Raw genomic sequence first — 14,152 nt, forward strand, 5'->3', positions numbered from 1 at the left:
CACCTGACTAGTTGTGAAAATATTAAAAATACAAATAAGCTAAATATTAACTAAATAAATACTGCACCGAATATTAGGAGGTCCCAAGTAATACTTATAATATCAGTAACAAGAACTTTATCGTTTGATAATATCAAAATAATTTTTGACTTACAACAAAGCATTAAAATTTGACTATCATTTTTTGAAAAATGCTTGTATTATCATATGCTTTGATTTTCAGAGGGAAATTTTTCGTGACTGGAGTAGACTATACGTTAAGACATAGTTAAAATATTACTAAATAGGTGGCACTAAAGGCGGAGTAAATATTTCACTATTTCACTTTGCCCCACATTCTCCTAATAAAACAATAACTTTTCTTTGCCCACGTGAAATTTAAGAAAAAAAACGATTTAACGAAAAAGGTTTATGATTGCAATAAATTCTTTAAATTGAGGGCCTACCTACTTCCGCTAAAATATTCTTCCAAACATATACTATTTTTTTCTCCATTACCATCGTAAAAACAGTTACCTTTAACGTTTCCTTTTAGCATTATCTAGCAAAACTGCGCTTGACCAAATTGCATTTTCTGGGCTGCCAATTAGTTCGGCTCATGACACTGTTTTCTTTTTAAAACTTGGTTCATCTTTATGTGATAATATATAACTATATGTTTGACTTCAATGTTTTTGTTATATTTAAGCTTAGACTAAAGAAAACTTTTCCACGTGTATGTTGCATGGAGTATGTTTCCGAGGTTGGAACATTAAGATTATAAGGGAAGCTCTTGAATGTTCGTTTAATAAATATCTGAAGATAAAAGTGTATGTGACAAATGTTTAAACCACGCATAATTCAATTTTATCAAGTAATAGTGATAGAGTGAAGTAAATTTTTCTGTTCCCCCATTTGTGATCCAATATAGTGCAAAATGAAGAGCATGGAAATTTAGATTTCATAAAAAATTGTCATTTAACTGTAGCTCAATTTTGATAAACATAATGACTTTTGCCATCAATAAGAGTGTGATATATATGCAAGGTATTTTCATGTGTTCTTATGCATTTATAAAATACTAGCGGGCTGCTAATTAAAATTCTCTGGTTATTTGATTAGTAGTTTAATGTGGAAAGCGGAAAAATAATTCTGTCTGAAATGAAATAATCGGAATTTCATTGTCTTATAAATTAAAGCTTTACAAGAATATTGCGTACTCTTTTTAGCGGGTTAAACCAGAACCTCAATATCCATTTTTCATTTCCGAAAAAGAATTTAACTTCTGTCCTCCTTTTCAAACTGAAGCAAATACATACATTTTTGATTTCATTTTATTCTACGAGGCATGTTTTTAAAGTAAGTATCATTTCGAAATGAAAAAGAGCAGTTACAGATAGAGCAAAGAAATTTACTGCACAAAAATCTACCCCCCTTACGCTATTTTTCGACATTGCTCCCATGTTTTTCCAAGCATTTGTCATAGCATGGTACAGGTTTTTGTATACCTATTCGTAGAAAGTTGCCGCCTGTGTAGTCAACTATGGGGTAACATGTTCTCTGAGATTATCATTGATGTTGTGCCATCGACCGCCAAGGAAAGACTTTAGATGCCGAAACAAATGAAAGTTGCGGCGAGCGAGGTCGGGCAGTTCCAGAGGATGTTCAAAAACTTCCCAGCCAAAGCCCTGTGAGAGTCCTCATGGTTATCTTCACAGGCGGCAGCTTTCTACGAACAGGGTATGCAAAAACCTGTATCACGCTTTGCCAAATGCTTGAAAAATCCAAGAGCAATGTCGAAAAATAGCGTAAGTGTGGTAGATTTTTGTCCAATAAATTTCGTTGCTCTATCTATACTTGTTATTTTTTCATTTCAAAACGGTACTTACTTTAAAAACGTGCCTCGTATTTTATTTATTTATTCATCATTTTTTAGTTTTATTTAATTTTTTATTTATTGACATATTTGTAATTTAATTCCGTTTGTATCTCCCCAATGTTTTTTTTTTTTTTTTTTTTTTTCAGAATTTCTTGTTATATTTCAATTTGGAAAGTCTTTTTTCTTTTTTTTTTAATTTTAATTAGTGCCAATTTCGAATTATACATGCAGCAAACATTATATCTCAACCGTTTAGCTTTTTAAAGAAAACGCATTGAAGGGTTGAACTTCAATTAGAAAGAGAAGGTTTCGTCATTATCTTTGCTTAAAACTTGTCAATTGGAAAATGTATCATCAATCTGTAAACTGAACATTACCAGCAGAATTTTTCAGTGTTAATTAATTACAATAAACATTGTTATAATGAATTGAATGCAGGCATTTTTATTAGTAAGCTATGAGTAATATTTTAATGTTATGGATGATAATTTTGTTTAATATTCATTGTGATTGTAGTTTAACATATCTAGCTATAAAACGCATCTTAATTTATCCTGCCTTTTTCATGAAATTTATGTCTTTGAACGTTTATGAGAGGGAACGTTTATTAAAGAGGTAAATTTATTCTATCATTCATACATCGTATTTAATTAATATCGTTCGGGGGAAATGCTTACCTGCTGAATTAAACAGCATACTAATCCGTATGCTATTCTCCCAAAGTATTCTTCACTGTAAGGAATAAAAATTCGAAATGTTCCCAATAAGTATTGGACAGCCTAATTTCTGCCAGCGATATACAAGGCAAAAAAACAGAAAAGGTTCCCGCTAAAAAATCAGTGACTTTCCTGAAACCAGCTTGTAATCTTTCTGAAGAATTCAGAAACCTTCCGAATTAAAACCAGGCACGTTTTTGGAATAAATCAGAAATCCTTAAGAAAAACTTACATTTGTTTATAAGAAAAAGCTTGGAAACTTTCTGATTTACCAGAAAAGCTCCAACAGCATTATAGAAAATAAGGTCAAAGCTATGTTAAAATTGCAAGCAAGTACCGTACATCTGATTTTTCGGCATTTCTTGCAACGCTAGAGTATCCGGAGACTGCATTTTTCCTTCATTTGGTGCTCAGTCACTCTGGACGTGCCGTACTTAATCACGGCTTACGGACCGACAGATATACACTTAATTTGGACTTCAAAATCATTCATAATTACGGTATTCACAGTAAAAGCACTATTTCAATATTAGGGGCTCCACCCCCTGCTCGTTTTCCTCACCATCCCCCGTTCGCCACCTGCGGTGGCTCAATGACTTCTGCGGCTGGTGACAATTGATGATTGTAATGCTTTGACCCCTGGATGTCCTCAGAACATCCTGAATGTCCTGTCTCTTATCTCCGGTTCTTTAAGATTTAAAGGGTGAGATAGGGCGGAATGACATTCCCTGGATGTCCTGTATCCAATCGTGCTAGTATTTCCCTGGTAGACATTGAAAGTCCCGAAGAGATAGGATTAGAGGCACAGATATAGACGCGCACATGTTTTAATAGTGTAGATAAAGTGTTTAAAAGTTTCCAGAGGAAATTATGTACTCGAACTATCCTTAAAATAACGATTGTACAGGCTAACAGTCATAATTAAATTGGGACAGACCCTATACCATGATAAAAGAAATCCCATTGCGCAGCGATATCGTAGGCTTGTCTACTTTCTACGAGTTTGAGTAATCTCAAGAAATACAAGGGATGCGGAATCTATTCCGGGTGCGGTAACTCTCCTGGATTTGCCCCACACTTTCATTTATTTCCAAAGTCCCTACCTAACTTTCTGAAACATTACTACCCCTCAATGCATGATATAAGCTGAATGAATCATAAGTTTTTTTTTTTTTTTTTTTTTTTTTTTTGCCGAATTTAGCCTTAAAAATATTACAAAATAGCCGGTTTTCTGGACTGTATTTTCTCATAGTAAATACGTACTGATATGTAACAATTATTTTCCTCAGTATTCAGTCGCAGTATCATCAATAATAAGTTCAATACAAAAGGATTTGATTCATTTATGCCTCACCATGAATTGAATTGTCAGGAAAGAAGTAATTTAAGAACAGACAATTTAAAATAAAAATGACTTACGAAGAGCTGCGTAGTTTGGAAGAATTTCCGAAGCTAGCCATCTGGTATAAGTTGATTCAGGGCACAATCCTCCGTAGCAGAAAGCAGGCAAGGTCACATCCGATAGGTCTAGCGCCCGTGGCAACGGACTGCCGGACCGTTGCTGATTCTTATCCGGCAGCTCAAGGATATCCCGGACGCTGAAGCCGCTGGGTTTGGTCGTGGTCGTCATAGTGACATGCCGGGCACTCCGAAATTCAACAGTGGGTCAACAGTTATTAGAGACTGTCAAAACTGGCAGAGTTTTGTATCTTAAACACAAATTGTTATCCATTTAATAGTTTCAGAAAACTGTTTGTTTCTGTTCTGATAGGTTCTTAAGATAACAAACATACTGTCAAAGCACTTCAAACTCTTAAACTCGTGCGCCTATATTTGAAACTTAAAGCGTTTGACAATATTGCTCTGTCATGAATTCATATATTGCACTTTATTCCACTATTTGTTCTTAAATGTATGGTGTCATTTGTTCTTTTTCAATTACAGCTGATAATGAGCAAAAGTTTTGGCCAAACTTTTACTTTCACAGTTTTTTCACACATTAATGTATCGATTCCATTTCTTAATTTCAGTCTTGTGATTATTTAGATTCGGAAGAAGAATGGCATGCTTCATAAATTTTTGAATTAAGGTTCAGCTGACTTTCAATAAGAAAAAAAACCAACGTTTGTTTCTACAAAACTATCTTCAAGAAGTTTTACTGTAACTTCAGTTACTGACGTTTTCTAGTGAAAAATGTTCATTCCATAATGGGCAAATACAAACATTATTTTTTTAAATTTTTTTTATAAACTATAAAAACCTGCCATTAAATGTTGCTTTTCTGAGCCACGTAAATTTAAAATTCTCTCTTATTTTTTTAAAGAAGGATAAAATTCAACATTGTTTTCTCCTTAACTTCATACCGTGCAACGATGTATGAAACTAACACTGTCAAGATAACGCTGTACAAGTCAAAAGTGCAATGAATAAACTAACAAGGTTCACCCAACAATTTTATCATGCAAAATTCAATTTTTCTTACTTCAAAGTTTTTGTCCAATAAAATAAATCCTTCCTTGGCAATCCAAATTTTAGAAAAACTTAAACATGTATTAACTACAACTTCGTCAAGAGTTAAAATTTTCTTCCACTTCTTCAATTCGCCACATTGAAAACTCCGTCTATAAAACAAAACCTTTCTTTTGAAAAAAGCACACTATACGAACAACTGCAGAATTTGTGAATGAAGACTACCACGTGCCATGAAAAATCAAGCTATTTTGATACTTATAAGTCACAATCATATCGTAGAAAAACTTTTGTTTTGTTATAAATTCTCTTTTTTGACAGTTAGAACAGATTCTTCTTATCTCACACTTGAGAAGATAAATCAGTCAACGTTTCTTACCGCAAATTTAATCAATAATCTCACTATCCTGATTGCACTGGATCATTTCATTGTTTATTTCTTTTCTCGAATTTCACTTTTACTATAGATTTCTTATTACTATAGATACTTCCAATTATGTATAGTCCTACTTTTAGTATTTGTGTGAAACAGAGAATATCATGTTGTGGATTTCATTTCCTCCTACTTGCTGGCTGATAAAATCAGAAAAAAATATTTTATGACGTATCAAAATGATATTTTTGTTTTCAAAAAACCATGAATAACAGCTTCTATAAAGGATCTCTACTTCTTCAATATTCTAATATGAAAAATAACACAAGTGTGAAACTATGCGTAACACAACTGGTACACCATTGTGAATTTCGGCTGGTAAGAGAAATAATTACTCTCTCTCTTTTTTTTTTTTTTTTTTTTTTTTTGTTCGTAGTAAGAAAATACAATTCGTATAAATTTTAGAAAAGCTTAAATTATTTAAACAATGTTATTTGAAGTTTGCTTCCTTTCTTTTAAGAAGTCATCTCTTTTTCTAAATGAAACATTCCAAACTTTTTCGGTTGCAGCTAGCTTTTACTTGTTAAGTAAATTTTCTCGTTGTTTAATAGCTTCCAATAACTTGCTCAAAGTAATAATATTGCTTCGGAAGCAAAAGACTTTTTATACCAAAAACAAACGAATTAATTAAGCAGCATAAGCCTTGTCTGTTTGTTCTTTTGTAAAAATGCTGCTTTGTTTCCGATTTTTTGGAATTCTGTACATTTTTTCCCATGCAATATTTAGTGCTACTTCCAGCGTACTTTCTAACTGTTGGATGTTTGATTTAATGAGCCAATTGTTTTCATTAAAATCAACTTCGAGCTGCCAGTTATTGAAGTTCAGTTCCTTTTTATTTTTTTTCTTGTGAAAAACAAACAACTTTTATTAAGTCATGACGCACATCCAAGTAATATTCAGAATGAAAAATTCAAAAGGTTTCAAAATATCTTGCACTTAGTGTTGACCATTTTACGAGAAAAACTAAACGTAATGTAAAATTTTAAAACAAGCAACAAAATAATTGCTTCTTAAAACAGAACTATAATCCATTTGAAGTATCAGGGATGCTAAGAGCCTTACTGGGGCTGAACTGTACTATTCTCTCTCACTCCCACCGGCACGAGTCCGGCCGGGAAACAAGTGTCCGTGTGCAGACGATTTCAGCGCATGGGTTCCACCCCCAAGCAGGCGGGGGTGTGGATAAACGGCCTCCTATCCCTGGAAGGTTTCCGCGCTTTGCGGGTGGAGCAAAGTTCTCGCGATCTTTTTCGGAACATGACGGGAGGGGAGGCGGAAGAATGGTTGTGTTCTTTTTTAATTCTTTTGGGGTGGATGGTGGTTTGTTTGTGTGGGAGGAATGATTGTGCGTAGAAAGAAGCCTTTGCTGACAGGTTGCGGGAGAGCTTGAGGAAAGTTTCAGGGATGAGATACAAATTGCATTTAGTAATAAGTAGAAATGTTTTTTAAAACATTGTGGGCAGGTAAAATATGAATGGGCACTCTTTGATGAAACACGTGTGAATATGTTCAGGGTTTCTTCAATTAAGGGACTATGAACTTCTAGGATTGATAAGAAGTTTAATATAAAGTATAGAAGATGGAAAGAAAATAACCAATACACGTTGTACAGCAATACATGATGATGGCTTGTAAACGGTCGTTTGACAAATTGTAAAAATCACGAGAATTCTCTTGACAGTCAACAAAGTGTTAAGAAAGTGTTAATAATGTTGGTTTCACAGAAAGTCAAACATAGAGCTTATACAATCTCTGAGAAAGAATCGTGTTTGTGTGAGGAAATCTACTTCATAGAAAATCAAACAGTGAGCTTATACAATCTCTGAGAAATAATTGTGTTTAGAGAAAAATTTAATACGATAAAGGGTCATTCCATAGAAATGTCAACCTCAACCTCAGAATTTTTTTTTTCCCACAAAGCCTTAATTGTGACCTATCATTTCATTCAGCATACTTTCTAGTACATAAATCCAGTAACAGTTTGCAAAAAATTCATTTGCTGTATTTCTTCTGGCTCTAAACGTGCGAGGTTGTAGAAAAGACTTAGCATGTGCAACAAACATGCGTCTACGTTTTCTTGTGTAATATAAAAAATTTTGCAAATTTTTAAAAGAACTATGTTTATTCTAAATGATTAGATGTTGGCCCAAAAAAAAAAACAACTGTTCTTTTTGCATACATTATAAGATAAGTATTTTAATTAGTTTGGTTATTTCACTGAAAATATTTACGTTACGTTAGTCACAAAAATGTACTTTTTTCTGCTTAAGAACTAAACCCGAAAAACTACTTAAAAAGTGCAAAATATTTATTTCAGTATCAGTAGATATAAAATAATAAGTGTGTCTAAAGTAACATTTGAGCTGTGACTAACGTTACAGTTTGCATGTGACTAACGTAACATTTAAAAAATGACTGCTAATATTTAAAACTTATTTAATTTAACGTACATTTTCATGAACAATTTTGAATATGTAGGCATTCTATATTGATTAAAAATATAAAGGGTGAAAAATACCAGTAAAATTACCCTATTGTATTGATCTTCTGTTTACTTAGACAAATACTTTATAAAGACCTTTGAAAAATACTTTTTCAAAGGTCTTTATAAAGATACTTCCAATTTAAAGAATTAGTAAAAAAGAAAAAAGGTGAGTAAAGCAAAATGAGTACTCTGCTGAATGTGCATTCAACACAAGAATCCAAGATTAAGAATTAAGATAATAGAAATACAGTCTTAACAAAGGAGAACGTCTCTATTTTTAGAAAATACATCTCCACAATTATTAAAATGAAGTAATGGCTGCTCGTTGGAAAACACTTGAAGATGTTACATGATACAGTGACAATAAGCGCTGCCTGCTATATATCTCAGAAAATGCAAGAATGATCATTTAGAAATTCAAACATTTGCGGTGATATCTGGAATTAAAATGCATTCTGCAAAAAATTCGATTTTTTTTTTTCAATATTACATTTTAATTCAAAAGCATGCACAACACTATTCGTTCGATAAATCAGTAAATCTTAAAAAATAATATGCCATTGAAAAGTACTACGGAGTTTCTAATGGCGATAAGTAGTATATCGGCAGAATACTAGAATTCGGTGAAACTATCAATTTGCATAAAGTTAATTTTTTAAAATAGATATATTTAGGATTTAATTAGCCCAAGAATGATGTTATTCAGTATGTAAAAGCAGTCTTTTTTTTATTTATTTTTATTATTTTTTTTCGTACATTAAAATTGAGTTAATTGAACTGAATCCTTCCATTCAATTTCTTACACTAATGTAGAAAAAAAAGTAAAGAAAGAACCATAATGCAACACAAAGAAGGTTCCTAAAAAGTGTAAAAGTAATATAAGAGCAAGAATTTAATTATAAAAAGATTTTTGTATGCATTCATTGCTTGTTATTCGATGGTTACGTTAGTCACACACAGTTTTTCGTAAAAGTACCATTCAGGGCCAAAAAAAGATTCATTTGTAACAAATCTGTAGTACATTTTTAAAAATAGATTGTTTACCTCTTACAAATATATCGGCCAATCTTAAATGCCTGCGTAAGTTTCAGAAAAATTTGCCTCGTAACATAAGCATTGTTTCTCAGGGTTGCAAAAATGTTACGTTAGTCACGATGCCTTTTTTGGTGAAAAAACACCTGCCAACGCTTATTTTGCTTCGAATTCTTGGTAGAAATGAAAAATAGTCACCTTGTACATTTTAAATCTGCATATTGAACAAAAACACATTTATTTTAACTCCCAGTGTAAGTAAAAAGAGTTTGAAAATCAGCTGCGAATGTTACGTTAGTCACTATGGAATGACCCTAAAGGAATATATGTTATAGGAATTGAGACTTTCAGAGCCGACTTCAATCATTGAAGTATTTTCCAGGATATTAGGGTTAAAATCTATCCAGATCCTATGTTTCTCGATAATGTTTTTTTCTTCGACATGTCTGTAGCACTTTTCGTAATTGACATAGGAGTGGAATGATTTTCCAGACGTCTAGGCCGTGGTCTATCCAAATCTTATGTTTCTAGATACTGTTGTTCTTTGACATGCCTAAAACTTCTTCGGGCTTGGTCCATATTTATCTTCCCGGCTTATTCCTCTATCTATAGGCCATAATCTATCCAGTTCCTATATTTCTGGATTTTCTTCGGCGTGTCCAAGGCTTCTTTAGAGTGTATAACAAAAGTGTATCATAGAGAAGTCTGCTCCCGTAGTTTTCTAAATTACTCCTTTAAACTTAATAACACTCTGAGAAGCCTGGTCAGATGTAACATTAACTGGAAGCGTCCTGAATGGACCACGGCTTGTAAGCCTTTTACGTTTTTTTCTGCCACGTCATGTTTCCGCGAAGTCAAACTCTTGAAAAAGATCAAGTCAATTGAACGCTGAAGTGCAAAACAAATCGAAAACAAAACTAATTTTGCTAAACTTTTATTGAATGATTTTTTCTGAACTCATTCTATCTTACTTGGTGCTGTTCATTTATCGAAAGCGTTTATTCTTTTGATAGTACAAGAAAGGATAACTAATAACAATCAAATAAAAATTTCTGTGGAAAAAAACATCCACGTTTTTCTTCTCTCTGCCATTCTGGCATTCGACATTTGTGTTAAAGATTGGCCATGGAAGTCCTACTCGACAACATCATGTGGAACACTACTTGATCTTGAAGATGTAATTTTTTGAATAGAAAGACTCCATTTCCTTTTCCTTTTGTTCAAATTCTTCGTCGGGACTATTCTCCCTAAAATAACAAAAAAAAAAAAAAAAAAAAACGAGCTGATGTGTGCATCACATGACTTCCTTTTACTCCAATTTTAATGTCATTTACCCATTATTGGCAATTGTAATGTGGTTCAATAGTTTACTTTCTAAATATCACCAGCAGGGAGCAAAATAAAACCAGATTTTTTTTAAAGAATCGCCGAATGTGTCGCAAAGTTATCGATAAAACTTGGCGACCAAAAAACTGGCGATATATTGCCAAGTGTCCGCCAAATTATAACATCACTTAAGTTTGAATCGAAATTAACAATGATTTCCCAATAAAAGGGGCGAAAGATCCCTTTAGAAACACCCGAATGCAACCAAAAGTTGAGGTGCACAATTAGACCCCACTAGGAGTCTACGTACCAAATTTCAACTTTCTAGGACATACCGTTCTTGAATTATGCGACATACATCCGCACATACATACTTACATACTGATGTCACGAGAAAAGTCGTTGTAATTAACTCGGGGAATGTCAAAATGGATATTTCGGGTGTTTATACGTTCTTAGACACTTATCCGCGTGTGGTCGGGTTGAAAAAAAACTCAACATTAATTCGGGTGTGAGCAAAATGGAAATTAAGGCTGAATTTTGAGTAAAAATTTTTTCGCGAATACAATACTTCCATTTTACTTCCTTTTACAAAAAAGGAAGTATTGTATTCGCAAAAAAAATTCCACTCAAAAATCGGCCTTAATTCCCACTTCTCACCCCCGAATGAATGTTGAATTTTTTTTTCGACCCGACCACACGTGGATATATGTCGAGGAACGTACAGACCCGAAATATCCATTTTGACGACCCCCGAGTTAATTACAATGAATTTTCTCGTGACGTCCGTATGTACGTATGTATGTGCGTATGTGTGTATGTATCTCGCATAACTCAAAAACGGTATGTCCTAGAAAGTTGAAATTTGGTACATTGTTTTGGTACTAGTGGGGTCTAGTTGTGTACCTTCATTTTTCGTTGCATTCGGATGTTCCTAAGGGGGTCTTTTGCCCCTTTTTGAGGAGAAATCATTGTTAATTTCGATGTAAACTCAAGTTGTGTGATAATTTGTCGGACACTTGGTGATATATCGCCAGTCTTTTGGTCACCAAGTTTTGTCGCCAGCTTGGCGTCAAATTTGGCGATTTTTTTTTTAAAATTTGGTTTTAATTTGGCCACTGTTGGTGATATTTAGAGAGTAAACTATTGAATCACATTAAAATTGCCAATTATCTGGAAATGACATTTAATTGGAGTAAAAGGAAGTCATGTGATGCACACATCAGCTCGTTTTGTAAAAGGAAGTAAGAAAGCACGATAAAAGCGCCAAGTTCCAACATTCCTCATGTGTTGACCTTGACTCCAAAACGCGTTTCTTCAAATGCCTCGAAAACCAGTTTCTGCAGATAATATTACTAATGTCAAAATATATTAGGGTCAGCTGGGGTGAATGGAAATATGGGGTAAATATATAGAAGCAAACTCTATTATCCCACTTGTGGTAGTTTTTAAAACTAAAATGTTGGTGAGTGAAGACTAGGTAATGTTTGAGAGTTACACGAGTTCTCTACAAATGAAAAATGACTGGTTTCAATTAGTTTTTAATTGTCAAGTGAAAAGTTACTAAAAACATTTATCAATGAAATTCACCTTCACAGTTATTTTTGATAAGCAATTTAAGTGTTTCAATTTACCCGATAAATACTGCACTCTGGGACAAATGAAAACAACTGAGTTCTTCTTAATTTTAGAAAGACTAAATTTTGATGTAAAATACATTTTTATGTGTATTTTACATAACTGCAGCGCATATTTTAATAGTTTGTATGACTTTTTCCTTTTAAACGATTATAAACTATATTTGGCACTTTCAGGGAGTCGCAAGGGACCTACGGGCAACATATTAAGCACTGCTGGTACATAACTTCTTATTCTTTTAAAAAATCGATTGTGTATAGTGTGATTCTTTATACCTACATCAACCACATGGCGAAGGAAACCACTCTTTTCCATTTACCCTTTAGTCTTTGGGGAAAAGTAAACATGATTTCTTTCACCAATAAACGGTCGTAAGGTCAATTTATTCATTCCCAGTACTCTTAGAGGTTTCAGTCTTGAACACAATACACAAAATTTTGTCTCTCAATTCATGCAAAAGAATAAAATTCCACCGCTAGGTGGCACTTTAATGACGAAAAAAATTAGTCGTAATTTTTAACAAAATTAGCCGCAGTATTAATAAACATTTAGTTTTTATAAGCGATGTTAATTTGTAGTGTAGATAAAACACGTATGTGTCGTTTTTATAGGGAAATTAATTCAGCTACTCATTTGCATATGATTTTAGTAGTACAGCGTCCTCTTGTGGCAAATTTCAAATTCTATCAAAGTTTCTACATAAGCCTCTTCTACCATATCATCTAAGCAACATATATTTCATTCGTATACCAACCGGAGCAATGAGCTCCGCGCTGAAAAATATACACAAACCGCACAGCTATTGCACTTTAATTTCTTCAGCAGTTTCTGTTATCTTTCAAATACTTCTTCGGGGGAGCCAACGGAATGCATAGAAAAAGTTTCAACTCTTATCTGTTTGAACGACACATGAATCGAAGTGCAGTGAAGAGGATGACATAACCGTCAGCACTTCGTTGGAGCGTATGCATTTGTGATACCGTTATAGAGAAAGAAAGGAGATGCGAATGCAAACTTGGCTCTCAATGATTCAATTTCATGATAATTTTCTAACCGTAATATCTAAACTGTAAATAAAAAAAATCCAGAAAGTTAGAAAGCTTGGTGTGAATATGGCACCCACAAGTAAGTAGAAAAAAATTCTTTTTCTGGGACCAAATGAAAGTTTGAATTGCTCCCAAAACGTGTGGCTTAAATTGTAAGTAAAGCATGGCGGATTTGTGTGTGTAATTTTATCGGTTTTGTCTCCCCTTTTTAGTTTTTATTAGTGGTGGGCATAATCGAGATCTTTTGACAATCGAGACCTCGGGAATCGTATACTTCTTATAAACGAGTGATTGTTAATCGAGATCTTTTGAAAACAAGTACTCGAGCGATTGATAATCGAGATCTTTTGAAATCGGGAACTCGAACGATAGACAACCGAGATCTTTCAAGTAGAGGTTTTGAGCGATTGACTTTTTGATTATTTTAATCGAGATCTCAGGATGCAATAATAGAGAACTCAAGCTTTGATAATTGAGAATTCAAGCTTTGATAATCGAGAACTCAAGCTGTGATAATGGAGAACTCAAGCTGTGATAGTCAAGAACTCAAGTTGTGATAATCGAGAACTCAAGCTTTGATAACGAGAACTTAAGCTTTGGTAATCGAGAGCTCAAGCTGTGATAATCGAAAACTCGGGATGTGATAATCGAGAACTCGAGATGTGACAATTGATAACTGGAGACGTGACAATTGAGAACTCGAGATACGATTACCAAGAACTCGAGTTGTGATAGTCGAGAACTCGAGTTGTAATAGTCAAGAACTCGAGTTGTAATAATCCAGAACTCTAAATCTGATAATCGTGAACTCTTGATCTGATAATCGAGTCCTCAAATGATCTTGAAGAATCGAGTGATTCGAGTATGAGAACTCGATTATGCCCATCAATAGCTTTTACGGATTTTATGCAGCCGCGGAAGTACGCAATTCCATACTTCTACAACAGAGAGCAAAATGAAAAAAATGTTTTTAATCAAAAGGAAAAAAGTGTTTTCAAATTTTTAAATGAACGATGGTTATTTTGACCTTACAACGGAAACGATATAGTATATCCAACTCTCGACGGTAGTTTTTTACTTTCTTGATTTTTTTTTTCTTTTGACGACTTCTCAGTGTATGTAACCAAACGTCAGAGAACAAACATTATT

General features: G+C 33.6%; 1 protein-coding gene across 1 annotated transcript in view; it reads right to left on the minus strand.

The window, feature by feature from the left end:
- LOC129224895 (homeobox protein Nkx-2.3-like) overlaps positions 1-9,978 on the minus strand; it is a 34,328-nt gene extending 24,350 nt beyond the window's left edge. Inside the window, exons 1-2 of the mRNA XM_054859441.1 lie at positions 9,965-9,978; positions 3,994-4,220 (exon numbers count right to left, since the gene is read on the minus strand). Of these exons, the coding sequence (XP_054715416.1) occupies positions 3,994-4,220; positions 9,965-9,978 (241 nt within the window). The remainder of the gene's footprint in view (positions 1-3,993; positions 4,221-9,964) is intronic.
- Between the last annotated feature and the right edge of the window lie 4,174 nt (positions 9,979-14,152).

Source organism: Uloborus diversus, chromosome 6, assembly GCF_026930045.1.
Source record: "Uloborus diversus isolate 005 chromosome 6, Udiv.v.3.1, whole genome shotgun sequence".
NCBI lineage: Eukaryota > Metazoa > Arthropoda > Arachnida > Araneae > Uloboridae > Uloborus > Uloborus diversus.